General features: G+C 31.6%; 1 protein-coding gene across 1 annotated transcript in view; it reads left to right on the top strand.

The window, feature by feature from the left end:
* Su(var)3-3 (lysine-specific histone demethylase Su(var)3-3) overlaps nt 1-3,393 on the top strand; it is a 180,207-nt gene extending 176,814 nt beyond the window's left edge. Inside the window, exons 13-16 of the mRNA XM_013317962.1 lie at nt 204-327; nt 1,373-1,556; nt 1,914-2,041; nt 2,634-3,393. Coding sequence (XP_013173416.1) covers nt 204-327; nt 1,373-1,556; nt 1,914-2,041; nt 2,634-2,758 — 561 coding nt within the window. The 3' untranslated portion in view covers nt 2,759-3,393. The remainder of the gene's footprint in view (nt 1-203; nt 328-1,372; nt 1,557-1,913; nt 2,042-2,633) is intronic.
* The last annotated feature ends 10,627 nt before the right edge of the window (nt 3,394-14,020 follow it).

Here is a 14,020-nt window from a genome sequence, read left to right on the forward strand (position 1 = left end):
ATATTTTTTCAGTTATTTTTCTCGACTCATAGCCGGGATTTGTTTGTGTTCATGTCTATTTCATTGTTACGTAAGTCTAAACAACTTATTGCTTTTGTACTGTTTGGTATCACGCGCTTCGTATTCTTCCCCGACTGGTTTACCTACTTTTTTCTTGTTTTGTTACCTCTCGTTGTTAATTACTTAATAAATAATTTTGGCAGATTGCAGCAATCAAACGTCTCGGTTATGGAAACCTGAATAAAGTCGTGCTGTGTTTCGAGCGAACATTTTGGGATCCCAGCGCCAATCTGTTCGGTCACGTCGGGACGACCACTGCAAGTAGAGGTATGGTTTTATATGTTAAGCTATTATAACCCAGTGATAACCAAAGTGGAAAATTTAATAACATGTAACTCTGATGGTATTGTTAAATTCTATTATAATACAAAATACACTTCGACATGATATCAGGTATTTGATCAGCTTAATATTGATTATATTTTACTTATATACATCTGGAAATAGACCATACATTTTTTATTCTATTTTTATTTTATATCTTTATGTTTTATGCGTATAAATCTTTTTAATACAAAGATTGTGATCCAAGCAAAATTAAGTTCTAAGCCAATTTCTAGAAAATGAAGTGAACTCAGTTTGCTCTCGGAGGATACGACTCTTAAATTATTTCCAAGCGTAAATAGTGTAAAACTCAGAAACAGCGGCCGCGACGCGATAACGAATTAAAAGCTGAATAATTTAACGCTACTGAGAGACCCCGAGGGGCGCTCTTCGGCAATAAATCACTGCAACAAGCCGAGACATGCTATTTTTTACGTTATGCTTTAGTACACCTTAACTCTTTGTTGGCTAGCTTCATTAAATGGCGATGGGAATACCGGAACAATGTACGACCGGGTCTCGGGTGTTTTTTTATTCGATACAAATTTAACGTTTTCGGTATATCTGATGAACGCTATCGCCCGACGTTTGTTTGCAAGTTATGTGAGAACAGTGCGCCCTGAATCTTTACGTGTACCTTGAACCAAAAACTTAATAATGCCCCCATTAAAGTCTTTATCATTACAGTATCGGAAATCTTAAATTAATTATAAATATCCAAACTTAAACATAAAAATTTTAATAAATTTTTATCTCGAAAAATCTACAATACAAGCTTGAGCGCACTTGGACGTAAAATGAAATATAATTGACAATGTGTAGGGAGACCAAAACGACAGTTACCTTCATGAAAGTCTTTATTATGGAGTTTGAGAGTATTTCACTTCAAACCTTTACAAGTGGAGAAGGTAAAATAATAAATAAGTGAGAAAGAAGTAAAATCGCTACAAGGCGCTGCTAATTTTACAAATTTCTTTGCCATTGTAAGGTGAGCTGTTCCTGTTCTGGAACCTGTACAGCGCGCCGGTGCTACTGGCGCTGGTGGCGGGCGAAGCGGCCGCGGTCATGGAGAACGTCACCGATGACGTCATCGTTGGTCGTTGCATCGCTGTACTCAAGAGCATCTTCGGTCACGCCGCAGTGCCGCAACCTAAGGAGTGCGTAGTCACCAGGTAATGATTAGACTTTCATCCTTTGTTGTAGATTTGATGCTGGTTACTATTTTTAGTTCTGTATTTTAAGTTGACATAGATAATAAAATAAAAAAGCTCAGCATTTTCATATTGAAATCTCTAACAATTTGAGCGAGGATTTCTTCATAGAGATTGAAAATAGGCTCAGTTAATGACTCTTCTTTTAGCGTGGTTCTAAAATGATCTATTTTAAGCTGCTGTGAAGTTTGTTGTATACTATTGTAGCTTTAAAATCTTACCAGACATGATTAGTTAGGAAAGACACGATAAGGATATAATAAACATTTAGTAGTAGCGGCGTAGTTATGATTTCCAAAATAGGCTATCTTTGTTCAGATGGCGCGCAGACCCGTTCGCTCGCGGTTCCTACAGCTTTGTGGCGGTGGGCTCCTCGGGCACGGACTATGACCTGCTTGCCGCGCCCGTGCCCGGCGCTCCCGGAGACAACAGACTCTTCTTTGCTGGTAAGCGGAAAACTAGAAAATTATAAAATGTCTATTCAATTTTAGATTTTAAAATTTTGTTCTGGTTGGATTAAATGTTAATGCAAAACCTTGTATGGAAGGAAGCCCGAAATAACATTTTCCTTATACTACTTCGTATTACTTCCGATCAGGAAAAAACGCTGCGTAAGCTCATAAAAAGTTATGTGGAGTATCTTAAATCTCCGGAAACAATAGAATTGATTTTCCCGCTCTCAGCTCACAACTTAAAATAAAGGAGCAATTGATGGGTCAATAAAAATGTAAATCTTTTAAATATAACATTATTGTCCTTGAACATTCTAACTTAAAATTAAATTATTTAAAAAAAAAGCATTGAAAGAAATATATAAAGATTTTATTTAATTAATCTCTTTAAATAGTTTTCTCATATTATAAATGGACATAACTCTATCAGTTGCAACTGCTAATCTATTACGTATTTTAAATTTTCTCACATATATTTTCCACACATTTTCTTTAGTAAAATTTAGAGATTAAGACCCTTTTTCCAATATCACCAAACATCACATATACCGCGTTTTTTTTTTTTAATATTTATTGGTTATCGTAGGGGAACACACAATGCGTAACTACCCAGCGACTGTGCACGGCGCGTTCCTGTCCGGGCTGCGCGAGGCGGGCCGCCTGGCTGATCTGCTGCTACCACACGTCCCCATACCTTCACACGTCTCCTAGCCCCACAGCCCGGTCCATAGCATCCTAGATTCATGCCTAGATACAGGCAATTGAACTATATGGATATGCTACATGGACGTTGATGATACGACGGCGCTGCGGAACAATATTGTATTTGAATAATACAGAAGTTTAATAATGTGGATAAAGGGGGCTATCGATTGCATCTAGCTGTTGTATCCAGTACGGTTCACTTCCGCGAGCATGACTGTGCCGCGAAGATACCACGGTCGTGCGCCACCTTATCAATGAAATGATTTGTGTACTTGATTTATACTCAGAGTTAGTTATTAGTTACTTAAACTTACCCCTGCCCTTAGTCCTTATTCAAACGGGGTTTTCTTTAAGCGTTGAAATTGAGCGTTGTCGGCTTTCGAGCGACGAACGCTTTGAAATCAATCAAGATGCAAGACTGCGCGATAAAAAAACGTCGTGTTGTAAAAACCGCTACCGTATGAACATATGCATTTGTTCTATTTGAATGCGGAAAAAAACGCCCGTGTGAATTGGTTAGTCTAGATTTAGTGTTATACTTTAATGAGAATTAACGACTGGATATGCTAGTGGCAGCAATATTTCTTTGTAGAATTACAGGTAGTAATAATAAGTAATAGTAAAAGGTCAATTACAAATACTATGCCATATTTTATTTGTGAATAATCCTGTTTAGCATTATGGTTGTGGTAATTTAGCAGACTTCAAAAAGAAGGAGGTTATCAATTCGTATGTATGTTTTTTTTTTTATGTGTGTTATTGTGTTTTTTAGTTGACGAAATTGAAATATAATGGAATTATGAGAATTACTATTTTTAATGATAACAAAATCATTAAGGGTTTTTTTCTTTGTTTTATGTTTTAAATAAAAATTAAACTTGTGTAATAGTTCTAATTTGATTTTTATAAGCAAGTAGAGTTTGTGTTAATACATTTGAAACCAATGCTTATGAATTGTCCCGGCTCGCCCGGTGATATACCACGACCACACAGAAGACAGGCGTCAAGTGGAAGCTATTCCGCGTGCAGTCTGATGAGTGTGCGTCCCGGAGTCCTAATATAGTCCTATTTCCCTTTCCACACTTTTTCTTATAAGGAGGGGATGGGAATTGGAAGTGGACTTTCCGGATGAGAGGATGCATGGAAAGGGAATATATTTTCTTTCTGTGCATCCTCTCCTCCGTCGATTAAAGGTAGGCAACACATATGCAATTGCGTATGTCTATGGGTAACGGTCGCTTCGCTATTTCAGCGATTTCATGTGGCGGCTCGCTCGTTTGCCACATTATGATATTAAAAAAAAAACATTTTTCTAATAAATTTAAATTTTTGAGTAAAGGCCATTTTTGTAGACTTAATTTAGTAAATATTAAAAAATGAAATAACATGCTAACGAGTATTTTACGACAGTCACGTACAATATGATTATCGGATATGTATGGCTAATAAAAATTAATTAAAGTATAAAAATAGCTAACGTCTTTATGCTTATAATTTAGTGACTGAATTTAAATGAGTTTTAATTATTTTATAATCGCATTCAATATGAAATGATGCGACACATAGAAACCGGATTTATACAGAATATACATTTATGTTTATCATAAATATTCTGAATTTTAATTAAATTGGAATTGATGAGAGCAGTTTGATATAATAATGTAAGCTCTTACGACCGTTTTACATTAATAAGGTGATTAGACTTAAACATTATATAAGCAAATTGAACACATTTAATTTTTAGTTAACAATATTTAATTGGCCTACGGCTTTAGTTACATTTCCCAGCTGATAAATTTCTAGTGTAATAATTTCGTTAAGGATTCGTGTTCAAAATAGCAATGTTAGAAAAATGTGTGTACAATTGTTATATGTAAACTGACTAATTTGATCAATTTCGTGAAGCCATGTGAGATGTTTTTAGTTAAATATTGATGGTACTTTAGTTGTAAGCGTAAATTAATTAGTTTAGTTAGCAGAATTACTGTATGAGCGTGGGTTTAATTGATTTTTGTATGGTCTTAATAAATTATAAAAAAATGGTTGCAGAAATCTGGTGGTGGTATGATTTTAAAAATATTTTAAGTGATCTTTCATTGTAGTATTTCCCTCTACCTATTAAATTGTCGTACACAATGCCAATTATCAAGTAAGTCAGTAGTAAAATGTAAAGTCAAACGTGAAGTTAAACCAGCAGTCAAACGTGAAGTCAATCGTGAAGTGAAAGTCAATAGTAAAACGTGTCTTCATATAACAGTTGCTGTGAAAACACGAATAAATAAAACATCGACTGTATTCTTATGTAACGTGTTATCTTCGCGCTTGCACAATGAAATGAGAAAAGGATAAATCGTGAGAGAGCATTCGCATTGTAAATTATTGCCTTATAAAGATCGCAAATCAACATCCATATTTGAAAGGTTACCAGTGTCTACGTGTTACAGCGGTAAAGCTATTCTCGTGTTGAAAATGCCGGGCAAATTTGTATGATCCTATAGGAATCCGGTTGTTTCTTTTTAAGGCAGTAGATCCTTATATAGTATATTTTTTTAAATACACCTATAAATGGATAGTTTTATACAAGTTTGACATCTATTCGAGTGACGATTTTCGTTTATTAAGATAATTAGTGTTCGTGATACAAATACCAGTGTAACTAAAAAATTATAATTATTTCTATCTTATGAAATGTTTATTAATAAATAGATTAAAAACAAAATACTTAACAAACACAATGTGTGTTTTATCTAATTGTTAATTTATATTTTAAATATGTCAGCACACAGTTAAATTTTATTAAACACTAAAAAAACGTAAGGAGTAAGATTGTGTGATTTACTCGTACTGTTTATGTAAATTTTAATGTTCGTGACAACATTGGGGAAATTTACCACAAGAAAAGCCTGATTAGACCTTTTTTCTGGTCTTAATTTTATGCTCCAAATTAGATATCACGGGTATGTCAACCTACAGTTGTTTAAGAATTCGTACGCAGTGTCTTAGTGTTGATTTCTACTAAATATACATCAAAGGAGTTTCAATATGACTATTCAAAGTGATAGTAAAAGTATTGAGTTCTTTAAAATTAATTATTAGACAATTAAAATGAAGAAGCTTCGTTACACGATAGCACTAAAACAACAAAAGGAATGTTTATTTATAGTTCCGTGTTTAGGCGGGGCCAGTGACGGATTTATGGGATCTTTTAATTGGCTTTTTAATTATTTTTTTCGACAACCATGCTGCCGGCAAATTGAATACGGCCCGCGTAAATTCCTGTGATCTTATCTAACCTATTTTGTGGGTAGAAACATAAAATGTTAACCTAATTGTTGTAGCCATCGAACATACTTAGAAAATTAATGAAGTGGTGAAGTCATAGAAATGTTAACTACCGATGTTAACAATAATAGCGTAATATAATAATGAGTTTAATGGTTTTTATATTCATATTTGCGTTACTAAGATAAAAGTGGAAGAAAAGTGAATAAATGTTAGGAAATAATAGACTCGCCTGGTTGTCTATCGAAGAGTTTTGGTCACTATCTTCATTCAGGTAAGTATTTTTTATTTTACGGCACAAAAAACCTGAACCCTCATTGATTTTAACTACATTGGTACAATAAATGTATATACATTTAACAACTTAATTCAAAATTAATTGGCTCAGGATGTACCAATAAATAAAAACTCGTTATATCACTACAGTTTGCTTAGATATATTATTCACACTACGAAGATCAAATTTTAAAATACAATCGAAATAAGATCTTAAGCGTATATCATAAGAGTTGAATTTACAAAAAAGATCTCAAATATAGGACGTTAAAAGAATAAATTGTGAGGTTTACTAGCCCACGCCCATTGATTAACACGACCGATAAAAAGAGGCTTAATGAAGTATTTTTAAACTTAGCATTTTATCACATTGTTAGCTGACCGTGAGCCTAAAAACAGGGAAGTTATGGAGTGGCATTCAAAAATTGAGAAAATACTATTAGAGGATTTTTTCTTATAACTAGTATACATACTAGGTTACATTCGATTTTAAACAAAGGTTGATGATTTTGGTATTTTGTTTATTGTTCTAAAAATATATTTTTTTGTACATAAATGTTTCTCTATAAAAACAGCGAGAATTTCTTAGATTTAAAAAAAAATAATAATATGGCTGAAAAGTATTTATTTAAAATATTAAATGTCAAGTCTTTTCTACACATTTCTCTGTCCGGAAACTCTTCGTCACAATTAACCCTACGGTGCCTTAAAAAATGGTCGCGTAGCCAAACTGACAAACGACGAATTAATATAGGGATCTACTGCCATTTATATCAAGTTTCCACTTTGTACTTACGACGTCCCTTCCGCCCTTTCAGTAATTATGCATCAAGATAAAAGTCCAAACTGTTTGCTTAAGATTTGTTCGAGTCAAGTAATTAGTAATCAACTTCCTTTTACACTCGAAAAAGGAGTTATCAATAGATTTCCTCGAAATATAATTAATGGATACAAATAAATGAACTTCATTTAAATTATTTTTGTAATTAATATGAAGAATAGAGAGAAATACACTTTTTCTGCTTTTTTTAGTTATTTACGTATTTATTTTAAACTTTAGTGACATACCTTTTTACTTGAATATATTTTCAAAAAAACGAAAGAACATATTTTCTAAAAGCGACATCTATTGCATAAATCTCGTATCGAATCAATTTCTTCAATTTGTAGTTAAAGAACTATAATATAGGTGGCGCCGTAACTATCAGAAAATGTTGCGCACACGACGCTTCGAAGCAGTCTGTTGATTATTTTCTACTTTGTTTCAATAAATGGAAACTATTCTTGTTAAATTTCTATTTTTTTTCATAACGTAAAAACTAATTATATAAATTGTGTAATTACAACATAAATTAATATTAAAAGTATTAAGAACAATAATTTATCGTGCTATTATTGCATGCTAGGCACAGATGGCGCTATTTAATTATTTACTTAGTTCACTTAAAATAAGAGCACATTTATCTAACGCAATTTATTTAAAATAAAAAATATAATTATGCTTATATTAAATCGAAATTAAGGTCTGATTGTTATAAAACAACAATTGTTTTCGTTTTCAATGCAACTAAATAGCGTAAAGTACTAGAGTATGGTTTTATACTTACGTTTAGTTAATTAGTACTCAAGGGTCACCCGCTCAGCTTGACAGCACTCCAGTGGGCATTGCACCCCATAGTGGAACTCAAAGTGGTCAGGGTCGTGCCTAAGCGTAAAGGGTGGGTGGACTGCAAAGTTAAATTGTGAACTGTAATTTTAGGAAATTACAAATAAAACATCAAAAAATACTGACAAAAATTATTTATATATCTGCTTTCTTTTATAATGTATATGAAAGTTTTACGAATGTAGTTCATCGTAGGATGAGTTCACAATGCTCCATACAATGTCATAGGTAATCAGTTGGGTCAAATGTCAAGGTAAATATGCTCACTGTCACTAAACAATGGATATGAGAGAAAGGCTATTAATGCATCCATCGGACCAAATATTTCCTTCCGTATAAAACGCAAATTCACAGATTTTTTCTTATTTTTGTTCTAACAATTCAGTGTTAATGTCGTTTAAATTGTTATTAATTAATTCAGTGACTGTTGTTATGTCGCTGTTAACTGCTGTATTTTTTGCAATGATAATTCGAACAAGTGTGAAACCTGATCCAGAAGTTCCTTCCTTTGATTTATCATCGTACAAATATAAAGATAATTTATTAAAAACCATAAAGGAACGTACAGCAATTCAAAATGTACTTGATAAATTTCAAGCTAAACAACGACCAAAAATCGCTGAATATAAAATTAACGATGACAAAATTGAGGATTCTGATCAAAGTGATGTGAATAATTCAAAAAGGAAAATAGAAGAACATCAAATTGAGTCACCTATACAAGTTACTAACGTGAGAGATTTTCCCACTGAAGTCGCTGCAAAACCAAGAAGTTTCAATTCCCATTTTACTTCAACTGGATTTGGCGTTACAAGCAACTCTTATAGTTCGCCTACATACCATCATCATTTTATCGGTTTCGATCCAATAAATATTGTAGTATCTGTTTCTATTATATCTTTTCTTCTACAAGCATTACAAGGATTGTTAGCAAGAGTAAGAATGCCAACAACAGTCGTGGAAGCAAGAAGTATGGATTTAAAAACTAAATGGTTCAATCATTTGGAATACGAGAAGAAACCTTCCAAAGTTTACCATTATAAGAAATTGCGTAAATAAGTTTTTCTTTGAACTGAACATTACAACTTTTGAGGTAATTTTGACTAAATAACTAGCAGCAAACGAACTTTATTTTAATTTAGGTTATTCGTAGAGTTTTAAGTTTCAAAACTTTTCTTACATTTATTCACTATTTGTCTGCTTACACTCTTCTTTGTTCTTCTTTTGATATTGTAATAATCTTAATAATTGTAAATTTTGCTTAATAAAATTCTCATGATAATAAAACTAAGAGCGTCAGTGTAATTTTGTTTGCTCCAATTCCTTTCTACTTACTTTAATTGCAGTTCATGTCGCGTAGCATAATCCTCATTTAGGTTGATATTTTACGACTCGTAAAACTAAATTAAACCGTAAAGTATTATATCCATACGTTTGTACTGTGATGTAATGTGAGCAAAGGAAGTCAGAATATTATTATTAAATGGCTATATGGGGGATATTGTGAAATAGGGGTAAATGTGCTTAAAATCGATCATCAATTCTTTGTTCATTAAAACCTTTTGAAGGTTGTGTGAAATTGCTTTTGGTATAAAAAAAGGATAAAAAAATGATTTAATAAATAAACTTGCTAATTAATAAAAGACCGAAGTTTAATTAACGCTGAAATAATCTGGTATGAAATTAGAACTTATCCTCAATCTAATTAAGACTTCGTCAAAGTCTGCTTTAATTTTAAGATAATTCATTTAATTTTCAGCGCTTATTTTACATTTATTCTCTTTTTACATAGATTGAGAATCTACGGTTAACTGGCTATAAAGCTCGTAGTTTTATAGTTTGAGTATGTAGTTGGTATTTGTGGAATCATTTTAAAGTAGTTATTAATATTTGCCTGCGGCGATTACAGAATAATCACCACTAAAACTACTTTATAAAGCTTAAGGTTTAATTAATTGAGTAAAAAAAAGTTTTTAGGGTTCCGTACCTGATCGGAATAAAACGGAACCATTATAGCATCACTTTGTCCGTCCGTCTTTCTGTCAAGACCCTTTTTCACAAAAACGCGTGAAGGTATCAAACCGGAATTTATTTTATTTAAATAATTATAACAAAACCTTATGTTCTACACTTCGAATCAACAATATATTTACTTTAATCTCGTAAACACTTTCTCAATGTGGATTAATGTTGGAAAATTTACACGATTTATTGAAAAATGTGCTAGGTTTTGTTTAAAGCCACGTATCTAAGAAAATAATGAAAATCCATTAAGGGTTCGACGCATTATATTTTGATCCGCTTACTTTGAGGTACCACACTTTGTATGCATGTGGTTCCACACTCTGTGTGTTTAGAAATATAAATGCTTAGGCATGTCTTTATAGTAAAATTACGATTACGCTACTATTTTATTTTTTTATAATTACTTATGTAATATAGAGATTTCCTCCAAGTTTAGTATAGTTTTTATACGGTCGAAGAATTAAGGAGTAGGCTTTGTTTTCTTGTGTTTGTTGGTCTTTAGTAGATTGCCCTATATATGATGGTTTAGTAAACAAATCTTGTAATGAATCTACATCACAATGAAATTGATAGCATCATAAGTATCCTCCATGTTGTTTACATGTACGTGTAAAATACAAATAATATTTTGCAAAGGGATAACGTAAGAAGGGAACATAGCAGTCGAATTTATCGCGACATTTATGTGAAGCACGGTTCACTTCGGAATGTTTTTATTTAAGTTTCACTTTTATGTTTTGTTGCGGAGTTTTCTGAACAACATACGAACATTTGTTTGATGTATCAAAGGACATTACTCTTATGTTATTCACGGAACGCAATCGTTTAGATGGATTTTCTTGGCCGAAGTAAAGCAATTGAAAGTAATAGAAACCTATTTTATGATTTTTATATTTTAAAATTAAAATTAGACATAACAAATAATTTCTTAACTGATTTTAATTCATAAGACCACATGATACTCGTTCTGTTTTCGGTAGAAATTATCTTAAAAGAAATAGATATTATGTGGTTAGAATTTAGTATTTCTCACTTGCGGCAAATATTAGTTTCTTGTTAACAATCCGGCAAAGCCCAGCTTATACTAGGATTAAGTTGACAGCAATCGTCCGAGGCAGGGATTTGGATCCAACCCAAAGCAATGTTTTACAGGCGCTCCTCAATGCGTAACCCTATTTTAATCAATATGTTCCTTCGTTAATTCTCGTCGGATTAATGTAAGTTACATTAATTCCCTCTCCTTGCGCTATTCATCCCGTGTTATGATATTTAACTAGGGAACGAGATAGATACGGCTCCCGGCGTTATTAATATGGTGAATAGGCTTTGATGATTTGGGATCTTGTGATATTTTACTCAGAAACGTGCCCTTTGGAAATTGTTATGTCTTAAGTCAAATTTCTAATGACGAATTTTATTAAAATTCATTTAAGGTATTCTACATTAATTAAAAATATTTATTTTTCCTCTTTATAAAATAAAAATATTTTGTCATAGTTATAAATTTATTTTTTTGCAATACATTTAAGTATTTTAAAAAAAATCTTAAATAAATATACAACAGAATATGGTACACTCTTATTTATCGTTTTGTAACGTCTATACATACATATTTCAAATAATACCTCATAATCCCTAAAGAGATAGGGATGAACCCAATGCCGACAAATGATACCGAATATTGTTATTATACGTAATAATCTTGAAAGCGAATAACTATTATAAGTCGGTTCGGTTTTATTACGATTTTACTTGAATTTAAATCGTAGCAAAACTCTTAATAGTATAATTGCTACTTCTTTTTTGGTAGGCGTTTTCGTACAGATGTTACATTAATAGTTTTTAAACTTTTACACTTCACTTTGATTTCACTTATTAGGCCGTTTTTTCTTGTGCTAATTTATAATAATCTAGTAAAATTATAAAAGTAATAAGAGCTGTTACCTTTACCTCACGACGAGGTAAGGACTTTATGCATTATAAATTTGTTTTATTATAAGTACAGTTGTAAGTCACATCTTATGTAAGATGTCTCCTCGACTTGTTTTGAAAGGTCTCGTTTGATCTTTAATTTGATTAAGCAAGGGTCGTCTAAGTCTCTTGTGGATCTCTAATCCGATTGCTTTAATCTTGTTTATAATGGATCAGTAATAATAAAGTTTTACAACATGCGTTGACTTTAACTATCAGCTTTCTTGTGATTATATTCAAATAATAAATAAGTCCTTGATTCTAAAAATAAATTTATTTTCTTTTTGATTAATTCTCAAAATGTGATCAAGTAACGACATTTCTGCCTAACCTCTATTTTACATGTACCATCACAAAAGTAAAGAACACTTTTTGCACATGTATAATTGAAATTACAAAACCATTTCGCAAGTACGCTTCTAATTTTTTTGTACAAAGTATTTTGTATCGTATCAATAAAATCGATATTTTAGCGAATATTATATTTACCCATTTTTGTGCCCACTAATTGTTTTAATTAACAATTTTGTAAACAGAAATGTATAACGGTAGCTTAATTTTTAAAGTCATGTTCAAATAAAATAGCAAATATTCATAACTAACTTTATGCCAATCATCAATATTTATCAATGTGAATTATTGATTATGTAAAAATAACCATTTCACATGTTGCCGCTTATGATAAACTTTACTCGCTAACAATAAAACTTTTCAATATTAATAGATTTTTTTAACAGTTTAATACTTGTCGAATTAAGACAGAAGGATTTTTTCTTTACTATAAGATTGAATTGGACAAATAATATTTTAACCCTTAATTCAATGGTGTCCAGTGTGACGAACAACTATTTAAAAAATCTTCTGTACTAGTTTAGAGAAAATTACGTAAGTATGACTTTACTAAAAAAAAACATTTTTTTTTCTGCAAAAAATTTCGTCGAATTAAGGGTTAACACAACTATATTAGATATGACATTGACATGACATGTGGTTCAATGCTTTTGTAATTCAATAAACGTCCCGCGAACCAGGTGTGACAAAAAAGTGTCAACCCTTTCCAACTCTGCGGCCACAGCGAATGACAGTATTGTGAACTATTGTTATTTCACCGTTTGGAATAAAATAACAATTCAATTAAAATGCTTCAAATTTCATATCTACTTTTGAAATAGCAACAAAGCGCCTGTCAGAAATATCACCGCAGTCTTAAATGTTACCCTTTATTAAGATTTCTCAATCGAACATTGTAAGGGTAGTTTCACACGCATTGCTCACGGCCTTTTTTGTTATTTATTATCTTTAAAAAATTAACTTGCGGTGTTTAGTTATACCAATTCTTATTTTTATCCCTCATTAGGTAAAAACCGATAATGTTTAGGGAATTACAATAAAGTTCTTCTTCTATAAAAGCCATTAGTTTATTCTTCCTATTTTCAATCTTGTTTTTATAATGTTAATTTAAGTAAAATATCACAAAAAAATATTTTTTTAACCGCTTATATCTATAAGATCTATATCATTAACTATTTTGCAATTTCATAATCTTGTGTGGTCATACCCTAAATTTTTTTCTCTTTAGTTCAAACGCTATTGTGGTATATTGACACAGTTGACACAATGGGATGTACATAAGTAAGTTGTATGGTCGGAATGTTAGCTTTATCTTAATGAAAATCTTCGAAAATAGATTAAAGGATTAGACACAGGTAAAGGATTAGTCTGATGTCAATTCTTACAATACCATTTAAGACCACCAGGCAAGATTAAAATTAACACATTAAAAGATCAAAGTGTACTGTGATTTTTACAACAATGTAGTCACAAAATAATCTCTTATAACTTACTAACTCTATATCATTAACAATAATAATATTATCGTTGTTTTTTCAATTATTGCATACGTAGCAGTCTTTTGTTTTTGTAATTGTAAAGTTATTAAGACTATAACGATCCAGTTTCTTGTGAAGTTTGATACTCATGTCTTATCGAACAGTTCGATATAATTTGCGTCAAACATAACATACTATGGTAAAAATATGATCCTGTAT

The sequence above is a fragment of the Papilio xuthus genome, unplaced genomic scaffold, assembly GCF_000836235.2.
Source record: "Papilio xuthus unplaced genomic scaffold, Pxut_1.1 DF826933.1, whole genome shotgun sequence".
NCBI classification, from domain to species: Eukaryota; Metazoa; Arthropoda; class Insecta; order Lepidoptera; family Papilionidae; genus Papilio; species Papilio xuthus.